The 25,522-nt window shown below is 39.7% G+C and overlaps 1 protein-coding gene across 2 annotated transcripts in view; it reads left to right on the forward strand.

Annotated features, from left to right (window-relative positions):
- Nucleotides 1–25,522, forward strand: part of prr12b (proline rich 12b) — a 40,980-nt gene that overhangs the window by 8,227 nt on the left and 7,231 nt on the right. Inside the window, exons 3-12 of one of the 2 annotated variants that reach the window (XR_006368982.1) lie at nt 437–598; nt 763–5,222; nt 7,514–7,726; nt 12,582–12,665; nt 15,058–15,871; nt 16,869–17,470; nt 19,769–19,885; nt 21,351–21,484; nt 21,591–22,333; nt 23,797–23,932. Coding sequence is in view for 1 of the 2 variants with exons in the window: in XM_044099020.1 (XP_043954955.1) it covers nt 437–598; nt 763–5,222; nt 7,514–7,726; nt 12,582–12,665; nt 15,058–15,871; nt 16,869–17,470; nt 19,769–19,885; nt 21,351–21,484; nt 21,591–22,333; nt 23,813–23,932 (7,449 nt within the window). In the remaining variant the exon portion in view is untranslated. The remainder of the gene's footprint in view (nt 1–436; nt 599–762; nt 5,223–7,513; nt 7,727–12,581; nt 12,666–15,057; nt 15,872–16,868; nt 17,471–19,768; nt 19,886–21,350; nt 21,485–21,590; nt 22,334–23,796; nt 23,933–25,522) is intronic. The other variant, XM_044099020.1, reaches the window with a different exon arrangement.

The following is a 25,522-nucleotide window of genomic DNA, read 5'->3' on the forward strand; positions in this document are numbered from 1 at the left end:
TGGCAAGAAATTATGAACTTCACAATGTTCTAGTCTTTGCCATATCTTTTTATGCTCTCTTTCTTTTTAAACACTTAAAAACCATCTCAGAGCTTGTTTATTTGTGTTTTCTCCTAGTTGAAACCACTGACTTACCATTACTTCTTAGTTTTTTGTTAACAAAGAAAGTATTCTTTCAATTCAGTGTGTATTTGAGAAAACTATGTTTTCTCAAATACTGTCTATTGTTGCAGATGCCAGCTCACACTAAGTCAAGTTTCAGTTCTGTTGCAAGTCTCTTCCTGTTAAAAGAGGAGTTTTTATTTACTCTTTCTCTATTGTGTTTCTGCACTGTCATCTCAATGCACTTCTAAAATAGCTTGAGGTGATATTTGTTGTTTACTACAGCCATATAAAAAATGGAATTAAACTGAACTCAATTATTATTTGTTGCCAGGTCTTTCTGGGCTGTTTGACACCAGCCTACACCATGCCAGCACCTCTGGTCCTGATCCTGCTGTCATTAATCTGATCTCAGCACTAGAGTCCCGGGGTCCACAAGCTACACCCTCTTCTTCCTCTCTTCTCTCTCATTTTCGGACACCCTCTTGGCAGCCCAGTGAGTGTCAGTGATTTGCTCAAATTTGAATGACTGTTCAATTCCACAAAGATTTTCTCAAATCTAATTTGCAAGCATATCAAATTTAAATTTTATTGATTTGAAAATCAAACATTACCTTTGTGTGTTAAATAACACTTTTTGTTTATCATTGTGCTCCCCAGCAATGCATACACCAGGCCCTGCGGAGCTCTTTATTTCTGGGGCCATTCCAGGTTCTGGATCCTTTCATTCTTCTTCATCCCTTTCCGCTTATCAACATCCTGGCTCCTTCCCTGGACGATCATTCACTCCTTCTCTATCCTTGCAGGATGCCCCTACATATAACCCAACATCTAATGGATTGTTATCTCCCCATAATTCTCCTCTGCACATTAAAACCCCCTCCCAGTCCAGTTTGGGCTTTGATCGCTTGCTTTCTTCTCAAAATCCCACATATAGGGGGTCGCAGGAGTCCCCGGCTCCTCAGAACCAAATTTCATCCGACGATTCTAATTGCCACTTACCTCCTGCCCAGTTCAACCTGTTGTTCTCTCAACTTCACAATCGGCATTCTCAGTTATGCACTTCATCCCTGTTCTCTTCTTCTCCTGCCCTGCTGGGGGCAGCAGTTCCTCAGCCACAGTCTGCTCCAGAGAGGGTAGTTTCTCGGCAAGACAGTGTGATCAAACATTACCAGCGTTCACCTCCAGCTCAGTCTACAGCTCTACACCAATATACTAGTTGTGGTGGGTCATCTAGATACCAACAGTTAGTCAGTCAGCATCAGAATGCTGGAATGCCCTGTAGTCCCCTGGATGAACAAAGTTCGTCTATTGATCCTAAGCCATCACCTCAGATGGAACCTCAGTCATATCAACCGACTATCCAAACTCCCTACACAACCTCACCATCTAGTTCGTCTGTATCCTCTTCATCTGCCACAAAGGGACCCATTGGTTCCAGTTCCAAAAGTGGGTATTCCACTTCAGGTTCTTTGTCTTCCACTCAAACTGCACACAGTCCACCATCAGCATCCTCTTCTAGATCCAAGGCAAACAGCATTTCCTTGCCCACACGCTCTCGTCAGCAGCATGGTCCTCAGCTAGCCCCAGCACCACCTCTACTGCCAGTGGTGTCATCTTCCCTTGTTCAACAACCTGGTCTTAAACAATGCCTAACCAGCTATGGCTCTCAATCTCTGGTGAAATCTAGCACTGTCATGCCAAACCAGACCTCTCCATCTCCCCATGACGAATCTTACTCACCCACCCAAGTGCCATCTGCACACATGGCCCAGAGCTTTGGAGGATATAGCTCACCTCATTCCGAGGATTTACGTTCTGGGGAAGTAGTCACTGGAGGAAAGGCTTTCACCAGTATAGGTTCTGGAGGACACTCTTTTGCTGCAGAAATAGACTTTGGTGATTCCAATTATGGCTCTGCTTCTCTCAGGAGGGCAAGCAGTCCTTTGGAATATGGGAATGAATCATCAAGGATGGGACCTTTATCAGAAGCAGCTACACAAATGGGTGGAATTGAAACTATAGGGTCAGGGAGTGCTACTCCTGCTGTTGGTAATGAAAGTAACAGCTCCTATCATCTGCCTGAGTCAAGTACATCACCTGTTATCATTTCTACTCTCAGTCACTCTACTTTACATTCCCCTGCTGCTGATTGTCCCTCACCAACCCCTGGTAGCTCAGGAGGGACTAAATACTTGTCTTCTATCTTGTCTCCTGCTTTTATGTCCTCAACAGAAAGTTTCCCCAATATACAAAAAACTCAAAGCGACACCTATCACTCAACACCAACCAAACCAAATCTTGATTCAAAATTATTGGCAGCTGATCGATCTCGAGTTGAAGCAGAAGAAACTGAAGATTTCTTGTTCCAACGTTTACTACAGACACAAAGAGCAACACCTCATCGTTCCCAGCATCATTCACATTCTCAACAGTTATCCCAATGTATTTCACAGGCTAGAGATAGTGAAAGGAAGGGGATGAGCTTTGATATCAACAAGCTCTCAAATGAGCGGCACCATTCTCAGAGTGTCATTCGTACCAATAACGGTACCAACCACTCTGGTGCAGAGTCAATGATTACTGAAACAGCAAATGACCTAAACAGACAGAAAAAACAGCAGACCACATCAGAGTTGACTGTATCAAAGTGCCCTGCTGGAGAAGTACAAGGAGTTTCAGATTCTCTGTCTTGCTCCCTTACTATCCAGAGCAATCAACAGCAACATGAGTCTTTGGAGTCTGTAGTACAATATGGAAAAGGGGACCCCTATACTCAACACCCACACCACCAACATTCCTATCATTTACATGTGTCCCCATATTCTCAGCAGCACACTCAACACTCCCATCAAATTACCCAGCAATCCCGGCACAACCAACTTACTCAGCACTCTCAACATTCTCAGCATTGCCAGGCCAATTCCCATACTCAGAACAATCCACGTACTGATCAAAAAAAGCCTTCAAGTACAAATGATAATGCCTATCTATGTAATACACCTGACTTGCTTCAGGCTCGCCAAAGTCAGGCCCCCATTTCTTTGACAAATCCACCAGACCCCTCTCAGTCAACACATGTGATGCAGTCTGCACATTCTCATACTCCCTGCACTAAAATGGACCTTCAGCACGTACTCACCCAACAGCAACAGCAACCACATAACCCTTTGAGTCAGCCAGGTATGATTGGTATAATTGGTGAAGCGAGGGTTGCTGGGGTGGAATCCGATTCACAGAACCTTTCTCCTCAGTTGCCACTTCCACTGCAGAACCAAGGCATAGATTCCCACTACAGACTTGCTACTCAAGCAAGAAATCAGCTTCAAACAAGTCAGAATTCAATACCTCATCTGGAAATGCTAGACCAATCTCTTTCCCAGGCCAATAACATTGACACTAATGAACCACTCGACGGAATTGAACTTGGTATGACTGTTCCAGTAATCGAGGGAGGTGGTGGAGAAAGGTATACACACCAGCACAGACTTGCACCTCAGCATCATTCTCAACAAAAGCACCCAGATCTCCATAATCTTCTTGCTGAACCAGATTTAGGTTTATCCACATCTTCACACCTTCACCACCTCAACCTGCCACTTGCCCACACCCGCTCTCATGCTCTCCGAGGACAACAAGCACACATTCACCAGCAGGTATCACATGAACAGTTAGGTCATCTGCAACCCCATGGAATGTCAGCAAACATGGCTCCTCCTCACCATCCACAGCAAGCTCAACAAAGACAGCATGAAGCACAACTTCCACACTCCCGGTTAGACCAGCTCAAACAGCACCAGTTTGGCACAATTACCCCAGCAAATAAAGTTGGACTGGATCAAACTCAGCAACAACGGTTTCCACCTCTATCATCCATCTGCTTTCCAGACTCACTCTTACAAGATGAGGATCGCTCATTCTTTCCTGAGGTGGCGAATATGTTTTGTTCATCTGAATTTAAGTCAAATTGTGCTGGAGATTCTGGGGCAGGACAGGCTATTCAAGAAACTCTTAATCAGAGTTGTGGGCAATCACAGGAAGATGTAGAAGGCCTAAAGGTTGGAGGTGCTGGAGAGGGATATGGTCTGGGTAACCATCACACTGATCAAGTTTATGAACAGTACTGTCACACCCTTCCAGGAACAGGTAATGGCAATCTGCATTTAGACCTTGACTCTGTAAAGACCCATGAGCTTCCTTCTACTGTGAATACTGACCAGCTTGGCCTCATCCAGTCTCGGAATCACTCTATAGCACTGAGTTCAGCAGCCCAAGGTGATATGTCTGCTAACAAAATAATGGGAGCTGTGGTTGGAAGTGCCAGCACTGCTGGTTTGACTTCACCTATCTTTTGTTCTTCTAGACCCAAAAAACTACTGAAGACTAGCTCTTTTCACTTGCTAAAACAGCGACGTGATCCTCAGCCCAAAACAAAGAAAAACTATCCTCAAGAGTATGAATTTGAAGATGATGAAGATAAAGCCGATGCTCCGGCAGATATTCGTCTCAACACCCGACGACTTCCAGACCTGTTGCCAGATTTGGTATCAAGTTGTAGGAGGGCTACAGGGCTCAGTCCAATGACGAGTGATGTCGACTTCTGCCACCCTACTACCTACACTCTAATTGGGCACAATTCACACATTCTATCTGATGGCCCTAAGAAAAGGGGCAGGAAACCAACCAAGCCAAAACGTGAAGGCCCTCCTCGGCCACGAGGCAGACCACGTATTCGCCCTCTTCCAGAACCTCCTTACTGCAGGGGTTTGATGGGCTTAGCTACTGGAGAAACAAGGAGAGGACGTGGGCGAGGTAGGGGACGTGGTAGACGAGAGGAAGGATTGGTGAAAACTCACAGAAACATGAACAAAGCACAAAACCTTCCATGTCATCATCAGCAACAACACCACCAACAACAGTACAGCCAACGGAATCACGTCCAACATCCACAACAATATTACAGCCAACAGGCTGACCTTCGTCAAGCTCCACACAAACATGTGGAGCATCACCCCCATCTTCAGCAGGAAGTGTCCTATTCCCACCAACTGCACCACCATCAAGTTTATCAAGAAAGACAGCAGCATACACCCCAGCAAGACTTAGATAAAGCGATCAAGGTAAATACAACAAAATTTGAAAAAAATTCTATTTAAATGAATGGATTTTTTAAAGTCACAGTTCAGTGAAATTATTACAAATGGCTGTTCTACCTGTGGCAGACAGATATAGCACTACGAGTTTGTAGGAAAGCCATTGGAATGCTAACGATCCTTATTCTGGCTGTTGAAAACTAGACTTGAAAAGGTTCATGTCTTTGAGAAACAGTGCTATATTAGGAGATATTTGACTAATTTCAGATGGACAATAAATTTTCTTTTCTGAACAACATCCACGTTACTACACCCTCAATGTTTGAGGGTCAGTCAGCTGATTGGTAGTTGTTTCCAATAATCTCCAAACTACTCCCAGACATGGAGAAGCACAGGAATATGTAGTGTTGAATACCTCTGTGTACATGAAAGCCAGATGAAAAATCCAAATGCTTGTTCTACTTTTTGTGTATTTCAAGTGGAATGATGACTTTAGTAATATGGATATTACACTTTCATCACTTTCCAACAAACCCAAAGCAAAATTACATTTATATTCTGAAAATAAAAAAAATTCTTCTGAGTTTTAGTGCCTTGTGAGTCTTAAAAACAGAAATGACGGATTGTTGGCCACAGTAGCTTAGAATGCTTTAAATATTGAAGAGAAAGAAGCAACCTGCATCTACAGCCAGACAAGGAGGTAATACATGTTTTTCTGCAACCAGTGCCTGAATAATCCCAAAATTAAAAACCCAATGATAAGCCCTAACATCCAGCAAAGCAAAGCTTCCCCCTGTTTTTAGTCTTTCAATATCTGTTTTTTAATCCTAGGGTTCTTTTCAGAATCAAAATCAGAGTCAGATCTCAATATGGCTCTATTGTTGTATCTCAATGGTGGTGCGTCCCTGCCACCATCAGAGATGTTAAAACTGGTGTGGAATTTCTACATCTGTTTAGAAATTGAGATTGACAATGCTACTAAAATTGACTTAGTGGTTTCAACATACTGCGACAGACTGGCGACCTGTCCAAGGTGTACCCCACCTCTCGTCCTGAACGTAGCTGGAGATAGGCACCAGCAACCCTCCCGACCCCTCTAAGGGACAGGGTGAACAGAAAATGGATGGATGGTTTCAACATAGATAAAATAAAATATTTTAAATTGTTTAAAATTTTAATTTAAGATTCAAAGGAGTAATTTAAGATTCAAAGGAGTTGGCAAGTTTACTTTGCAAAAGGGCAAAAAATAATTCATTATTTGATTGTGGTATGTTACCATAGCTACAGCCTGATGGTGAGTTTAATCTTAGTGTTTGAGCTCAGTTTGTTCACAAACACATCTCAGCAAAAAACAATCAATTACCACAGATTGATCTTAAGTGTGGCTAGTTAAACTTGACCCCTTCTCCCACATTCCACCAAATCTGTATTAAAACATAGTTAGTGGTGGTGATGTTCTCAACAGGAAATGGTGGGTGGAGGTTAGTGGCTCCTAAATCATATTAAGAATATGATTAAGGAAATATTAACTAAAATTCACAAGTATGAGTCCACTTTAGTTAAGTATATATGCTTAACTAAATATACCTGAGGTTCCAAATTTAAGTATTTCTTATATAATTTTTTTTGTTTTATAATATTTTATGCTTGGTGCAATATTTTGATTGGTGGATTGTGATTGATTGATACTTATCCATAAAGCTTGTTTAAAAAAAAAAAAAAAAAATTCTCAAACTGTGCTGGGATGGTTTGGATGTGTTGGAGCATAATCCAATCAGTATTTAACAAGCACAAGAGTACCAGATTTTTAAAGAGCTTCTATAATTTTGCTTTGATGCCAGAAAGCTATGAAATGGCCCTTTAGCTTGCCCCAAAAATCAGAAATCACTGTCAGCACTGTTGTTTGGTGATTTGTGTTTAGTACAAGATAAATGTGTTGGGCTTAAATGTCCAGCATCTTATGAAACTTGCAGGAACAATTTAGAATGTGTAAATAAAAAATGAGCATAAACCTTGTTTAATAAAATGAACACCATTTTGTTCTCCCTGAGCCTCTGGCTTTCTCAGGCAGATGGTTGAATGCACAGCTAAACCCCTACTTTCTTTCCCATTTACACCAGCAATGAACTGAGTAAAATATTCACCTGAACCACGCAGAAGAAGTCATTTGTATTCAGTCAATTAAATGTTTGAAATTGAAAGTAGAAAGAGTGCTGCAGACATATGAACTTACTAATTTTAACATTTTAGCATGAATATTTAGAAATATTTAAAATGCTTCTGAATTTTCATCAGCATTCTACTTATCTGTGTCTCAGATGAAACAACTTCCCTCCACCATGCCACCATCAGAGTCCTTGCTGAAGACAGACTCTCTGTCCAGTTGGGAGCAGGTTCTGTCTGATGGATCAGTGGGGTTGGCACCATCTCTGGGTATGAGTCCTGGACCAAGCAGCATCATGGACATTGGAAGAAATGACCATGATGAGACACAAGACAATGTGATGAAGCAGCAGCACAGAGCAGGAGAGGTAGAGAATACTTTGACGTGTAATACATTAGTCAAGTTACCTGATCAACAGTGGGTTTAAGAATAGTGCATGTTTTAAAAGTCTTCTGTGTGGGTGGAACAGCTTGTTCAAATAGAACATACAAATAAATTAAAATATGATAAGGATAAGAGAGTGCCGTTAGAAAACAATGAACAGGAATCGGAGAACATGTCTGTTGATAGTGCAGGGGTGTCCAAAGTAGGTTCTTCAATCCATTTGCAGTGCAGACCTTGTCCACTTCAAGAATAGATTTATTTAAACAAAAAAAGTGAAATTCTCTCTGATCATAAAATTATGCAGATAAATTAAAATACTGCTAAAATGAAACATTTAGGTAACAAGTACTATTCATCTTTAATAACTAATTTCTTGCTTTCATTTTAAGTTCATAATGTATAGCACCACAAACAATTTTACAAACACAAACATTTTATTTCTAAAAATTCAAGATTTTGTTTTGATTCTTTTCTCTTAGAAATCAGCCTATTGCATTTCATTCTAATAGTGTATTTAGTCTGATTTTACAAGAGAATTGTTTTGCTAAAGAAGAAAAACACCTCCCCGAAATCTTCATTATCAGCTTCTGTTCTTCCCAGTAATTAAGCCAAAGTTTCTATTTTGTCATTGCACACAAATGTTTGTGGCTCAGAAGTACTTTTATCTGGACAGTTGTGTACCTGCTTTGGATACCCATGAAATAGTGTATGCTTTTTATATATGGAGGAATTTTTCTGCCATAATCTAAGAGCATACATTTTCAGTCTGAAACCAGGATTTCATGTATTTTGATCTCAAAACTTTTAGTACTTTTGCTTACATTTTGATTTTGAAAGCAGGACTTCATATCTTCTCAAAAAGTGTAATGACTGTACTCAAAACTTCTCCTCTCGCTCAGACTTAGTCTCTGCTCGGAGCAAATCGTCAGTTGCAAAACTCTCTGCTCGCTTGGTGGAATTTTTCTGCCACAATCCAAGAGCACACATTTTCAGTTTGAAAACAGGATTTCATGTCTTTTGTTCTCAAAAATTTATAATACTTTTGCTTACATTTTCATTTTGAAAGCGGGACTTAATATCTTTCTTCTCAAAACGCTTGTACTCAGAAGTTCTCCTCACACTCAGACTGAGTCTCTAGGAGATTTGCTCTGAGCAGAGCCTAAGGAGGAGCAAGAGGAAAAGGTTTGCTTACAATCATCTCTCTCCATACTTATACATTAGTAGAAAATTAGTCTTAAAACGTGTATCATGTCTTACATAGATTTAAAATGCATTGCTTTGCCAATTAAGTTGCACACTATAAAATAATATCTAGTCGGAACAATCACAAGGACCATTAAAGTCACCAAATGATGCATGCAGCTCAATAAGCTTATTGCTAGATGAACTAAACATCTCACTGATATCTGAGATGTTTTGGTTGCATGTCCCAAGGTTTGATTAGTTGTAAAACCATAAAGACAAATGAGTAAGGGCTACAAAGCAGGTGTTAAATGTCTTTAAATTGGACCTCTGTCTCCTTAAAACCTCCCTCTCTTTCTGAAAGTAAGTCTTCACAACATGGCTCTTCTATGAACCTTTTAAGAACTTTTTTTTTTTTTTACCATGTCACCTTTGTTTAGTGTTGGTTTTCATTCCCACTCAAAGCGCCTCTCCTCCATGTCCAAAATGTGGACATTGTTTTCTTCAAACAAATGGCCCCTGTCCTTGAGTAAATGGAAAGTTGAGTCTTTTTGATGACAGATGAAATGTCTTTAAAAACTGATATTGTTTTATATAATAAAAAACAAGAAGTCCCATTCTCTTCTGTTAAAGCACTTTGATTTGAACCCACACATCCTTTTCCTTCTAATAAAAACCGATGTCTGACTTTGTGTAGGGAAAATATAAAATAGTATAAGGGATGTGAATAATTTTTCAAATTTTATTTGTTCTGTAAATAGACTTAATTTGTTGATCCAGTGTTTTTATTTCTGCTGAGCATGAAATTAATTGATTAAAAATGCACCGTACCTGTACAGGATGACAGACATGCAGGATGGAAAGAAAGCTTGTTTCCTCAGCAACAGTGAAATGTTCAAGGCACTTCGAGTTTCCACATGAATCTTCAGGAGATTTTCAGGGGAGATGATTTGGTGAACTATCATCTACATACTGTGAGGGCTTTGTAGGGTTCTGTAGGGGAAGTGCTGAGTAATCCATAAAACTGTCCTCATCAGCAGACCTCTGCCTGCTTTTTAAAATGCAGGTGGAGCTTCTCATAGTTGTTCTACTGATTTAATGTCAGCATGAATGAAAAGTGTTAGGAACTTTAATGGTGGGTAGTAAGACATTATTTGTAGAAGAATTATTCATAAATTAGTGTTTTCATAATGGAACAGGAGAGCTATGGAAAAAAAAATCTGCTTTTATTTATGCAAGATTTTTGCAGAGCTAAAGTAGCTGCAGATGCTTCTTATGGCACAGTTCCTATAGAAACACAGGAACGCTATGCAGTCATTGCTGATGATGCTGCGTCCAACTGCTCTTCTTTCTTCTAGTGTTTTCACACCTGATAGTCCGGTGGACTCAATTCGATTGGGGAGTAAAATTGCAACATTTGTTACATTTTTAGCATTTGTGGTTTGCTGTCACACTGCACTGTATGAAATGAGCCAAACCCTTGGAAAAACTTGTTCCCCACCTCGCCTGTGGTGGTGCTGGACCAAGAACCACTGAAGGAACCAACACAAAAACCTCAGCAGATGTCGCTGAGCACAACTTTTGCGCATTTGCTCAATCCAGACTTCCATCTATCCTATCCTCCTGTTGTTTAAAGCCTGTAATCTTCTTCACCCCATCCACACATCTCTGATATTGTTCCTCTGCAGTTTATTCTCCAGCTTCTTCCTGTACGTCTCCTTGTTGTCTCTGATCTTCACTTTGAGGTGCTTCTTTGTACTCCTCAAAAACTCCCTATCTGGTTCCCTAAAGACTCTTTTTTTTCTTGTTTAACAGATTCTTTAGATCACAAGTGATCCAGGGTTTGTTATTTGGGAAGCATCTGGCAGAGAGTAGTCCAATCAGTTGCTTCAAAACAAGCCTTGAGGGCCCGTTCTGCTTCCTCTGACCACTTCCTAACAGCCGTCTTCCTAACAGGTAGCCTCTTCACCAGAGGTTTGTATTCAGAGCAGAAAGAAACTAAATTATGGTCCTATTTCCTCAGAGGAGGTCTTGGTTTAGAGACATATGCATCCTTGACATTAGCATAAAACAAATCCAAAATCTTGTTTTCCCGGGTAGAGCAGCTGACAAACTGGTGAAAAGTTGGTAGTGTTGAAAAGAGTGAGGTATGATTAAAATCACTATACATTGCCATAAATGCATTGGGGTTTATCTTACAACAACAGAACTGATGACATTACATGCATTATCGGCAACAGGAATGTAAATAACTGCCAAAATAACACTGGTGAACAGCCTTGGTAAATAATATGGTCAGAAACTTGCTACCAAGAGTTCAATGTTTGGACTGCAGAGACGACACTCACAGTAAAGTCTTGATGACACCATCTGTTGTTCACAGACACTGCTAATCCACCACTCTTGCTTTTCCTGCTGCTCTCTAAATCTCTGTCTGCTCATATTGGCAGAGAGACGTTGGAGTCAGGGATATAATCCTGCACCCATGTCTCCATGAAACACATTATGCTGCATTCCTTATATTGTTGCTGAGTCCTTGTTGGGGCTAGAAGTTCATCCATCTGGTTAGCTAACTATCTTTCCCATTACAATGGATGGAAGAGATGGCTTGAATTTCCTCCTTCTTTCTTTCCTTTTTGCTCCTGCTCTGCATCCATGAAGCCTCCTTTTCAACTCCTGTGGGATTTCTGGATTTTATTCAACTATTATTTCAACTTTTCGGATGATGAGCTGCTTCCTGTTGTAAACCATCCTGTTGCTACGGTTACGTATCATAACAGAACATTGTTATGATACGTAACCGTAGCAACAGTTACATAACAAACGTAAAAATGTAACAAAAATATGAAAAATATTGCCCAAAATCAGTCCAACTACAGAGTATCCAATTAAAAAGGAACAGTTGTCCAAAAAGATTTTTTCCTCCAAAATGGCAGGAATGAGGGTTTGAAAAAGAGAAAAAAATTTCATTGAAAGTGAAGAGTTACTCTAACTTATTGTACATACGTTCTAGAATTGCCCCACAGAAGGTGGCAGCACATAGGAGTATCTTTGCACTTTCATAATTTAATTTTCCTTTGGGATTAGTAAAGTATTTTTTGAATTTGAATAATATACTACCACCCTGAGCGGCACAGTTCTATAAATTGAACCAAAATTGCTCATAAATAGCGTCCAATTTGTCTCGTTTTGGTTACGTAGATCAGATGAAAATCTGGATTTGGTATGAATAGCAAGAAAAATATTGTATCCAATTTAATTCATGATTCATCAAGGGATCAATTACTATTTTTACATAGTGCAATGTTTGGTCAGATCTTTTCCCTGAAGAATGAAATCATAATAAAAAAAATGGAAAATGACTTTTTGTCATTTACCTTTTGTCATTTACAGGAATGATTTACTCAGATTATTCCTGTCCAAAATTCAAATTAGTTTGACTATCTAAAACATTTAAGCTCATCAGAAAAACAAACAGTGGGTCTTAATTGGCAATAGCATCATAAAGTGAGTATTTTTTAAAAAAAATATTTTTCAATAAACAAAGATTATGCTGTTGTTCAAAGCGATTTTGATAAACAATACTTTGCAGTTTGTGTCAAACCTCAGGCCTGACAAAGAGATTCTAAAAGCTGTTTTCTCTGATGTCAACTCAGGTGATGGTGTGTAGCTGGAAAAATGAAATGGACCATCCACTGAATCCTGAATCCTGGGCTGATCTGCAGAAATTCACCAATTCAGTAAGTTGCTTTCCACCCTCTGTAAAATGAAGAAGCCTCTGAGTCTGATAAATAATTCATACCTCATCTATTCAAACTAATGCCTCTGGTAGAGAAAGGAAATTCTCTAACTGATTCACACCTTAGGTGCCTATTGCTGCTTTTCTACTCTCTGTGTTGTAATTTGATGTACATATACTTACAGATGTTTTGGAAACATGAATGTATAAAAAATTTATTTTCTATTGTGTCTCTGACAGATAAAGGGAAAAATGCAACATCTGAATAAGATTTCAGCCCTGTTTCTCTGATTTAAGGTTTAGATAAAAGGGTGTTACAGCTGACTGACAGCCAGCTCTCTGACTGACAAAAGAGAGAGGAGAGAGATACGTGTTACCACGGCAGCTGTTGCCACAGTTACTGCATTTTTCGGCACAGGACCCTTGCTACCACCTGCTGTCTGTTGGGTGAAATTGGCTGCAGATTAGCATGTAGGCTCTTACTATATGAAACTATTTAAAAGGTAAAATAAGTGAAGCAAAATGTTACATCATGTAGATCTCATAATAAGTTATGATTTGTATGTATATATTTTTATCAGATTTTTCATCTTAGACATTCAGCTAATACACTACACAGTGTATTATAATAACATTATTATATGCGCTCATTCGCAGAGCTCAAATACAGTAAAAAAAACTACAGATATCATATGCTTTAGAAGTGGTTAACAAGTTAGATTTCATGAAGCAAATACCCAGTTTGGAAATATGAGGTTTGTTGCTTCATTAGGGTGAGCTAGACATCACCGCCCCCTTGTGGCTCAAATCAGAATAGCTCCATATTCTAAACGTGATATCCAAATAGTGTCCTTCCAACAGTGTTAGCACATTTAGTGTACTTTATTGTGATTTTATGTATAGAAGTAAATACAATACAACTCAAGCATATCAATGGACAGATTTGAATTCAATTGCTTTATATATCTTCTAGTGTGGTTCAATTTAGAGAATTGGTTTATTTCTTTATTTGACAGGTACTTTGGAGATTAAGAGCATTTGCTTCAAATGAACAAAAATGAGCAAAAAGGGTTTTCAAAAGCTTCAGTCCCTGGGCAGAATAGACACCAAAATAAAATAATGTATACACAAAGACATAGAAACACATAGAAAAAAGAGAAAAGAGACAACTATTCAAACATTTAACGCTATGTCAGGACGACAGGATAGTAGAAACAGAAACATGAAAGCTGCAGTATGTCACTTTTTTAACAGATTTAGTAAAACTGTCACTATACTCAGTGAGAGAGATAATTTTGCTAAAGTTTGAGGTCTTCCCCTCCCTGTGCCATCTGCAGAAATACACAGTTCTGTCAGAAACAACCAGTGAAGATCAAGGAAGAGGGAATTAGTGTTGTCAGTCACCCATGTGTACTTGCTAAATATTTAGTTTGAAAATTATACATTTCAAATATGACTTTGAGAAATGAACGACCATTTTTCTCTTTTCTCGATATTCTGCTTTTAATTTTTTTACATTCTAACTTTACAAATGAAACACTGTACACTGTAAAATGTAATTAGTTCTCCTATATATGCAAACTCATTGCTTGAGATTTTATTTTGTTTTCATTTAACTGATTGAGTAAAATTAACTTGAGCAATTCTAGTGAGCATATCTTATGTTGACTTAATAAATCTGAGTATGTTGTAATCAAACATTACCCCAAACATTTTTCATTTTTTGTATACATAAATGAATCCCAAAACTTTCTGAAAGCACTTTTTATTTTTAATTTGAAACTACTTGCATAAAAGGAAAATTACTTAGTAGAAAAAAATAGCTAGTAAGAGTTGTACTGCTCTGAAAGTGGCTCATTCTTGATGAACTGACTGCATATATGAAGCTTTGGAGTCTATCTTTACACCTTAAATATCTTGAAACTAATTTTTATGACAAAAAAGTAGTTTAATTAGTTGTTGCTGCTGGTTTTATAATGTTTTACCTCAATAGGGCATGAACTTATTAAAATCAAAGTATTATAATAAAAATTTTAATTCACTATTCTATTTAAATCAAAATTACAATTCACTGTACACTCAAAGATTTAGCAAAAATTTTGACCAAAGTCAAGTTATATTCACTCACCCTTTTCAAATACCGTAAGAACAATGTTATGAGTAACAGTGTAGATGCTTGTGGTTTTAAATATGACTGAAATGTTGAAGGGTAAAGCCTACTTGCAGAAGATTCTATAGTTTAATAGGGTTAGGGTATAACTATACACTATAACTACCATATAGTTATAGTGTAGTAAAATTATAGGGAGAGAAAAGAGCAACATTAGAAGTGGGACAAGCTTGTAATAAAGAATCCTAAATATGGTCACTGGTGAGATTTTCCTTTTTTCCAGGCTGATGATAAAGACTTGGACTTCAAACCTGGATTCATGGCGTCTTTTCTGGATTTCCTAAAGACAGGCAAGAAAGAGTCTGACCTGGTGCTGGAACAAGATGAAGTTGAGCAGGAAGTCCTGGATGCCAGTTTCTCTCTGAAGGGAGGAATCAGGCCTCTGTCCTCATCTCCTCCTTCCCTAATTCCACCTTCTCCCCAGCCACCTCCTAAAGACTTCAGCCGGGACAGGCAGAGTGAGGAGGGGACTGAGCTGGTGCTCACTGGCTGCCCAAGTCCCTGCAAGCCTCTGGACGAGGAGCTGAAGCGGAACCTGGAGACGCTGCCGTCTTTTTCCTCAGACGAAGAGGACTCTGTGAGCAAAAACCAGGATCTGCAGAAGAGCATCTCGTCTGCTATCTCGGCCCTCTATGATACCCCACACTCACTGGCTGCAGTGATGGCCTCTGCCATAATCAAGACCCAGCCTACCCTCTCCCCACTAATGCCTCAGGGGGCGTCTGTGAGCCCTCCCCTACCTGCTGGGCCTCCTGTTGTCCCCACTGTAGAGAACATAGAAGAGGAGACGCTGGCATACGGTCAGCAGGAGATACCAGGGGATGAGGATCAGAGGGTTAGCTCTACATGGGTAAACAGACTAAAAACAGAGGAGAAAGATGCACAGACATGGGTAGAAGAAGAGAGAGAAGAGGAGGAGAGAGGGGATGAGTCTGGGAATAATGAGGAAGTAAGAAAAGAATCTAAGAATCTGGAGAGTCAAGAAATGGAGGTGGAGGAAAAACCGACTGATGATCTGGAGGCTTGTAACACTGAAGGTAATAAAATCAGTAGGAAATGAATGATAACTATTTTGTATAATGTAAAATGGACTTTTATGAGCTTTACATCATGTTATGCAATTTTCTCATCAAAAACATACCTGGAGTGTTGCCGTATTCTTTTATGCATGTTTGAGAAATCCTTTGATCTCCTGTGGCAACCATTCAGCTGTGCAAAATGCCGGGGTGGATCGAACGCCACCTTCGAGACAAAGCTCCTCCTCAGGCATGGAGTTTCCAAACTTTTGGTGGAACTGTGAAGCTGCACTGGAAAAAACACAATCTCTTATCAAGTAATTTTGGTCTAGTTTAGCTTGGTACACTCTATATAACACAATGTTCAATTACAAGTAACTTTTCAGCAAGAGAAGAGAGCATACTTTCAATAATGAAGCTCCCATATTAATTTGTTAATATCAGTAATTCCTTAATATTGATGACAATGTACTAGTTCCATTGGTAGATTATTTCACTTATTTCAAGACATCTTTCCCATGTTATTAATGAAGTAATCTGCCAGTAGAAATAGTGCTTTTTTGTCAGTGTTAAGGAATTATTGACTTAAAACAAGCTCCTTGCTGAAAATTTACTTATAAGTTTGTTTTGTGTCATTTCAAGTGTACTAAGATATTTGCACTAGAAACTATACAAAAATACCTGGTAAGATTTTTTGTTTTTGCAGTTTGTTGAGTTCATTATATGAGATACGTCTCAGTGAAACACAACCAAGTTGTTAAAGGGTTGATAGAAGAGCCATGTTGTGAAGACTTACTTTCAGAAAGAACAGGAGTTTTTAAAGAGACAGAGGTCCAATTTAAAGGCATTTAATGAGGAAGTAAAATTTCTTTTAAGCCATATTTGATATATGTATATTGATTTTATGAAGGTAACAGTTACTTGGTTGTGCTATAAAATGTCACTATGTGGCTGGAAAATGCACAATAATGCCTGCCCCTTTAATCTTCAATAGAATATGTTCTAACTTGTGTTTCAGATCCTCCACCAGAACCTTTTCTTGCCCCAGTACGTTCATCTCAACCCCCTTCTGCCCGGCGTTCACCGCTCACCTACTCCTCACCCTCGCCCTCACCCCTCCACACTTTGAGTTTGTCTGTCCCCTCATTGCTGCCCATCCAGCAGGGCGAGGACAAGGCATGCCCAGTGCTCCTGTCTTTGGAGTCTCAGCCTCAGCCGCCGTCCTATCATCAGGCTTCCACCTCCCCACCTCCTTCCACCTCTCCCCCGGCTATCCAATCATCCCCCCTCTCCAGCCTTCCCCAGTCCATTCCCCCTCCTTCCACCACGCCCCCCCCTTCGTCCTCCGATCAGGACCAGGAATATGAAGCCAGCGAACCTTCTCCTTCTTCAAAGTCTGCCTCCTCACCCTCCCCATCATCCTCTGAGCCTCCGTCACCCCTGACTCCAGAGGAGACCCAGGCGACGCAGCGCCTCACCTCTCTGCACCTGGCAAAGAAGCAGGCTGATGCTGCCATTGCTGGGGAAAGTGAAGAGGAGGACAGTGGGAGTGGAGGAGAGGGAATCTTTCGGGAGCGAGACGAATTTGTGGTTCGAACCGAAGACATTGGTACTCTTAAGGTAAACTCCCCACACTCTCAGCTTCCAAGATCTGCATTTGAAACCACAATGCATAAAACATGTAGCCTTTATTACTCTGCAAAAACACAAAATGTTATGGCATTGCAAGAACGTCTTTTACTTTTATATGAAAGTTAAGGAATTATTGACTTAAAACAAGCTCCTAAATCTTGCAGCAAAGTTATTTGTAAGTTAGTTTAGTTTTATTTCAACTGTACTAAGATATTTGCACAAGAAACAACACCAAAAATACTTGGCAAGATTTTTTATTTTTGCTGTGTGTGACAATGAATCCAACTAAACCTTTTGTATTTCAGTCAGTTAGAATTATCAGTATATGTTCTATATCTATATAATCTCCCCCATCACTACATTGAACTCACCCCAATCCATGTTCAAGCACAAGACTAATACAAAGTGGAGATCCAGTCCATGTAGCTGCACATTGTATCAACACATGTGCTGTATTTTCTGGACAATATGTAGGACTTTTTCCATAGTTTGGCTACTCCTGTGTTTTATAGTCAGGAGGGAATTATATGTTATTTTTTCATAACGCATATTTTTAACTGATGAATTAAATATTCATTCATACTGATGGACATGAACCAAGCAATAAACATCACTGAAAGCTAAATGCTGAAAGCTAGATGGCCGGGGCTGGAGAAACAACTCCACAGTTGGGAACATAAAGAACATGCTGCCAGTGTTCTGCCAATCTGTGCGAACTTGTCACACTTTCCTGTCAAAGCGCAGTTAGATAGCTATCTGTTGGTGCTACCTTTGAAAACTGCTGGAGCACCTGTTGAGACTTGTTAACTGTCAAGTTACGTCTTCACACCCTGTAAGTTGCCATGGAGAGGAACTGAAATTACTTTGCAGGTGGGCCTTCTTGGTATTACTGCTTCATGCAACTCAACATCTATGTCATCCCAAATTTACACTGCATGTGTCGCTCATTCACTGCACACTTTGCTGAGGGAAGTAAGTTACAAGTATGGTACCATCACAGTGTGTGGATGTTTTGCTGCAGGTGGGAGTGGTAAACTATGAGATACACTATATGGGATCGTGAGGAAATTATGAGAAAATAATGAAGCATGATATCAAGACATCAGCCAGGAAGTTAAAACCACGACATTAATGGGTCTTTCAAAGGTACAATGACCCATACCACCTAATTAGTGTCTTAAGTGTCTTCCAGGTGTCCTAAAGAGACCAAAGTCAATGTGTTAGAGGTCTTAACAAAGCCCTGGTCTCAGTCCCATAGAAAACCTCTGGGCAAAAGTGGAGATGTATGTGGGAGCAAGGTTCCAAATAAGATCCAGTTATACTGGTTCTGTAAGGAGGAATGGGCCAATAGTACATCAACCATTATCAGACACTTGAGGAAGGAAACTCAGAACATTTGACCAAAACAGTATATATTAAAAGGCAATTACTGAGGAGATGGATTGAAACCTTTGAACCTGCAGTAAGTTAATATAACGTTATAAAAAATGTTTCTATACACTGCAAAAACAAAAAAATGTTGCCAAGTATTTTTGGTCTAGTCTATAGTGAAAATATCTCAGTACTCTTGGAATGAGAGAAGGCTAAGTCATAAGTAACGTTTCAGCAGGTTAGAAAAGCTTATTCTAAGGAAGCTCCCCAACAGATGAAGTGGACAGAACAGTATTTCTATTGATGCTGTGCTTCTGAAAAGCTGTCATCACGGTCTTGGTCTTTGGAAACCCTTTGAGGAGAGATTCGTAGCACTGTACAATCTCACCTGGTGTTAGGACTAAAAAAGAAATTAAGACAAAACAAATATTTAGTCTGTATGATTGACTCTGCAGAAGGTTGACGACCTATAAAGTTCACACTATGTGCTTCAGCTGACCTCACTCTGTCAGTTTATGTGGCCTACCACTGGTGGCTTCCATTTTCTTATAGTACTGCTTATAGTTGACTGTGCAATATTTAGGAGTGAGGAAATTTCACGACTGACTTTGTTACAGGGGTGGCATCCTATCACAGTTCCACGCTGGAATTCACTGAACTTATGAGAGTGAGCCATTGTTTCACAAATGTTTGTCAAATAGTCTGCATTCCTAGGTGCTTAATTTTATACACCTGTGGCCATGGAAGTGATTAGAACACCTTATTCGGATCATTTGGATAGATGAGCAAATACTTTTCCATCCATTGTATACATACAATATAGTGTATCAATATAGTGTATCTGATATCAACTGAATGTGGTGTGAATAAAAGATTCATAGTCAAATGACCTGAGTTGTTTCTTTATATTGATAGATGGCTTTGCAGACAGGCCGAGAACCTCCACCCATTTGGAGAGTCCAGAAAGCTTTGCTCCAGAAATTCAGCCCAGAGATTAAAGATGGCCAAAGACAGTTCTGTGCAACCAGCAATGTGAGTTTTCCAAAGTACATGTTCTTAGTAGAAGTATTCATACCCCTTGAATTGTTTTTGCATTTTGTCACCCTATAACCTCAAATTTCAATGTGTCTCATGAGATTTTATGCGACAGACCAATACGAAGTGCTAGAGAATCATGAATTAAAAAGAAGATGGAAGAATGGATTTCATTTATTTTTTTAAATGAATTGTTCAAAAGTGTGGTTTTTGTTTTTGACAATCTTGAATTCCACTTTTTAGAAGCACCTTCCACTAAAGTTAAGTCTCTACTAGCTTTGTGCATTTCTGCCTAATCTTCCTTGCAAAATAACTCAAACTCAGTCAGATTGGATGAAGTGTTTTTTCAGTTTTTAAGTCTTGCTGCAGATTCTCAGTTGGATTTGGGTCTGAACTTTGATGGGACCATTCCAGCCCATGAATGTACTTGGATCTAGACCATCTCCCAGTAGCCCCGGTTTGTATGTTTAGGACTATTGTCCTACTGTGAGGTGAACCACTATTGTCCATTATTAAGCTTTTCATTTACTTTTACAAACAAAAAACTCAGCTGAGGGGTTCCTCAAGAGTCCATTCTATACCAACTTCTATTAAAGGTTCAGTATTATGTAAAAATGACTTTTTTGAGTTTTACAAAATGTCCTAAATTTTTTTATGATGAGGGAATAACATCATATTTTTTTATGCATGTTTGAGAAATCCTTTAATCTCCTGTGGCAACCATTCAGCTGTGCAAACACTTAGGTAGCCCTAGCTCTGCCTTCAAGGCACAGCTCCTCCATGGAGCTGTAATTTCCAAACTTCAGAGCTTCCACCTCAGATCAGCCCTCCCCTGCAACTCCCCAGGTAGCTCCTTCAGATAAGCCAGCAAGAATGAGCAAACTCCTGGTGGAACTGCACTCATTTTACAAGCTACTTCTCAGTGTAACTCCTCAATAGCGCATTGCTTTCTGAAACTCCTGAAGGGTGTAGTTTCAGAAAGAGTAGAATTTTTTAAAGAGACAGAGACCCAATATCAAGGCATTAAATCACAAAGCCATTTTTTAAGTCGTATTTGATATACTGTATATGACATTTTTATAACTAAAGGTAGTATAGTTACTTGAGTATGCTATAAAATGGCACTATGTGCCTATAAAGTACATAATACTTAAAAGTATTATATGGGCTGCATAGCTCAGATTTTAGCATACTACAGTGTCTCCTACCAAGTATATGCTGATGCTCAGTTTTATATGTCTGTATCACCACATGATCCTGGTCCAGTTAAAACTTTAAATTTTCCTGTGCTGGATCTTAGAGATGTCATAGTATATTAGGTTGAATGTTCATGGCAACCCTACTCAGATTGTCATTTATAAACATTTGATGGATGCACTTGGTGTGTCTGTCACATAAAAATGCAGTAACTCTTAACAGAAGTTAATGTTAGCTAGAACAAGTGAATAACTGTTTTCCTCAGTATCTGGGCTACTTTGGGGATGCCAAAATGTGCTACCAGCGTCTGTACGTGAAGTTCCTGGAGAACGTCAACAAGAAGGACTACGTCCGGGTCTGTTCTCGCAAGCCTTGGCACCGAGCTGGCCTGGCCCTGAGGTAAGGCTTCTCCTGTTACTGACTTCAGATTCATTATCCAGCTCCTTGAGCCTGACGAGAGGCGCTCACTATGTTTGTCCTTTTCTTCCATCCAACTGTCTGACAGAAGGCAGTCTCTGACTAAACAGGTGCAGAGCAATCAGAGTCAGAACCAGTCCCGAGTGGAGAGAGATGACAGAGACAAGGAGAGACAGAAAGAAAAAGAGATGCAGGAGCAGAGAGCCAGAGAAAAGGAACGAGAGAGAGAACAGAGAGAGAAAATAGAAAGGGAGCTCAAAGAGAGAGAGAGAAGAGAGAAGGAGAAACAGAAGAGGGAGCATAAAGAGAAAGAAAAAATAATGAGAGAAAGAGAAGAAAGAGAGCGAAAACAGAGGGAGTTCAGAGGAATGGAGGAAGAGATAGAGAGGATGAATAAGCAGAAAGGGAGAGAGGAGAGAGAAAGAGAGGGAAATAACAGTGAAAGAGAGCAGATGGAGAAGAGGAATAGGGAGAAGAGAGAGGAGAAACAGGAACAAAAGTTCAAAGAAAGACTGAGACAAGAAAAAGAACAGAAGGAGGAAGAAGAGAAAGGAGAAAGGAGGGAAATCCTCAAACAGCAGAAAGAAATGAGAGAAAAGCAGAGTGAGCAGAAAGGAAGGGAAAGAAAAGATGTTGAGAAAGAAGAGAGACAAGGAAGAGATAGCAGCTTGGACATTTTAAGAGTGAAAGAAGAGAAGAGAGGAGAAGGAGAGAAAAGCAAGATTTCTAAAGACAGAGCCGAGCCTCCACCAAAGAAGAGGAAGAAGTGGCTGAAGGAGGTACTGTCCTCATCCTCTGAGTCTGACTCCTCCCGGCCCAGTGACGATGAAGGTCAGCTCCGTGTGAACATGGCTGTACATATCTATGTCATTCTGTCCACTCTCAGTGACACAAATGTTTTTATGACTTCAGTTTTGTTTTCAGATTGTGGTGAAATGGCATAGGAAGCACATAATGTGACAGAAACTGAAATATTATGACCAACAACACCATTTGGGGTTATAGGCTCAAGGCTATTCAAATTCCCCCTGTTTACAAAAAGGCTGGGCCAGGTCAAGACAACAAAAAGAGGTGGCTCTTTGTTGTCTTGTAAGTTAGTAAATTGTAAGGTACAATTTACTAACTGAACCAAATACAAAATGTATATATATTGCAAATTAGCTCTTCAACAGTAAATTGTATCCTCAAACCCAGTTGATAACTAACAAAAAGTTATTAATGCAAAACTGAAAAAAAAACCCTGAAAGCCAAACAGCAAAAAAAAAAAAAAAAATTGCAAATGATACCAAGAAACAAAATAGCAAAACAAAACATACAAGCAAATGATAAATTAAACCTACATGCAACTCTGTGGGCCCCAAAGCCCAATCCGCAAGCCCACAGTGCACCCACAGAGCAGGAAAGACACCACACCACCTGACAGTCCTGCCCGGAGAAGGCATGATTACTAACAACTAGTCTTAAAGCCAGGCAAAACTAACCTGGAAATGGTGGATGGAAAAGATTGTGGGGTCCGTTTGGGTCCCCACAACCCTGAACGCCACTGACCTCCACAGCTCATTAGAAATGTGTGTGAGTACGCACAATTCACAGCTGGCTTTAAAGATTATGTTGGCACCACCAACATCATCTAAAGTTGAATGTGCACCATAATACCGCAGCAGTAAATTGCATTATTGCAAAAAGTTTTCACCTCATTTTCTCCTTGTCCAAAGGAAGGAATTTTTTTTTTTATCCAGGAAAACTATCAATGGACACTGAAATTCTGCCTGGAATGTAAAGACGGACAGACGAAGACTCCTGAAAATGAATTTCCCTTCTGATTGTTTGGGACATATGGAGAAGAAAATCTGAAGTTCTCCTGCAACCAAGAACCTCTGCTGATCATAGGCCCTTTTTGCAACACATTATAAAAACACAAATCTAACCAAGTATTTTTGGTCCAGTTTCTAATGAAAATATTCTTGTACACTTTAAATAAGACACTTCACCTGCCCTGCCTGCTGGTGGGGGTCAGAGGGCCCACCAGCCCTCTCCATGGCACAATCTCACAGCCTTGTTGCTGTGAGACTGCCCCAGCAAAAGCTCTGGGTACTATCTAGTAGCTTGCCACCATTGTGTAAATGGATGAATGGATGAATGACTGAATGTCATGTTAAGTGCTTTGAGGTCCTCTGATCTTGATAAAGAGCTACACAAGTATAAACCATTTACTTAAAAAATAATATAAGAACTCAAAAAACCCTATAAAACTAAGAGTCGCCGCTGCGCTGTGTCCACCCCCCTCACTGCAGCGTCTCCATGCTCTAGGCCCGGTGTGGGGAGGCGTCAGCAGCCGGGCCATGAGGGAGATGTTCAAGAGCTACGTGGAGATGCTGGTGAGCACAGCACTGGACCCTGATATGATCCAGGCTCTGGAGGACACTGATGGTGAGTCTCACATGGACAACGCACTGCAAAAAAACCAGCATCTGACCTAGCAGGTTTTGGTCTAGTTTCTAGTGCAAATATCATAGTACATTTGAAATACTAACTTGCCAGTAACTTTTCAGCATAATACGTAGTTTTAAGTCAATAATTAATTCAAGTTGATGAAAAAGAAGTACTAGCAACAAGTAAAATAATCTGCCGGTGGAACAAGACATTTTCATTTATACGTAAAATGGAAAAAATGTCTTGCTCCACCGGCAGTTTATTTCAGTTATAATGAGTACTTGATGAGTCACCAATATTAAGGAATCATTGACTTTCAACAAGTTCCTATTTCATGCTGAAAAGTCACTTCTGAATTAATTTTGTTTATTTCAACTGTACAATGACATTATGCACTAGAAAATAGTCCTGAAATACTTGGTAAGATTTTTGCAGTGTACAACTATAGACTTGTAGAAACATAATTATTTACTATAATATTGAGGAAAGAGCCTGCATGTTGGTCAGAGTTTATAAACTCTCATCATCAGCAGCAATTTTTCATGATTTCCTGGTCTTTCTCTGTAGCTGAATCATAATAAAGGACAAAATTTAAGTTATTGTGAGACACCAAATTAATTAGTCAGATTGCATATGAATATGCTGTTACTGTTTGTATATTACTGTTCACATATACCCCACACAATTTGTTTTGTTCATTTTTCAATGTAGTTTGTTAGTTCTTTCAGAACCTAGTTTTTCACTTATATCTTCTGCCTTAATACTGCAGTATTGATATTCCTGAGATGTCATTGAGTTCAGTGAATGTGCCTTTTTGCACATCTGTGCACTGCTTCTGTTTGCTGAGGAGAGTTAGGCACAGAGTGTGAAGCAAGCTGAGTTTTTACATGTTAATAGGAGAAGACGACTCAAGACATCACCTGTGCCTGATCCCAGCAGCATGGTTTTTAAATATCAGGATTAGGTGCACACATTTTTTTATTGTAATTTGATGGAGTTCAATTAAAGTGGTTTAATCTGGTGTAAACCTCAGGAAGTCTGTGGCAGAAGTCATTCCTAACACTGTGCTGTGTGATTGGGCTCACTGTTTGATTGGAACATCCAGCTGTCCCAAGTTTTTTCTCATCTAACCCAAACTGTCTCACTGAGATGAAAGTAACAACTGAGGAACTCAAGCCTCACCTAAGCCTCACTGTCCACAAGGAAGCCAGATAAGTCCAGGGATTGTGAGATGAGGCTTGGTTGAAGCCCCAAAACTGTTCAATGTGTTGCAAAATGTTTAATTTCTCAAAGCCTCATTTGAAATGTCAGTTTTTTGGGTCTTTAGCTACATTCTCAGAGCAGACAAATACAACCCAAATCCATATCTAACTTTTTAAATGGCAGGCTAAACGGCCCAATTCCGATCTAGTCACCCTCCACAAAACATCAAATTTGAGCCACTAAATCACATATATATCAGATACTTTTTAGTGTCTACAGTCTGAATGGTCATGTCATACTTTATCTGACTTTTATATCACTGATGTGAGATGGCCATCACAAATTTCTACCAGCAAATGCCAGATTCCTGTTAATCCATGCAAG

This window comes from Gambusia affinis, linkage group LG19 (assembly GCF_019740435.1).
Source record: "Gambusia affinis linkage group LG19, SWU_Gaff_1.0, whole genome shotgun sequence".
In the NCBI taxonomy this organism is placed as follows: domain Eukaryota; kingdom Metazoa; phylum Chordata; class Actinopteri; order Cyprinodontiformes; family Poeciliidae; genus Gambusia; species Gambusia affinis.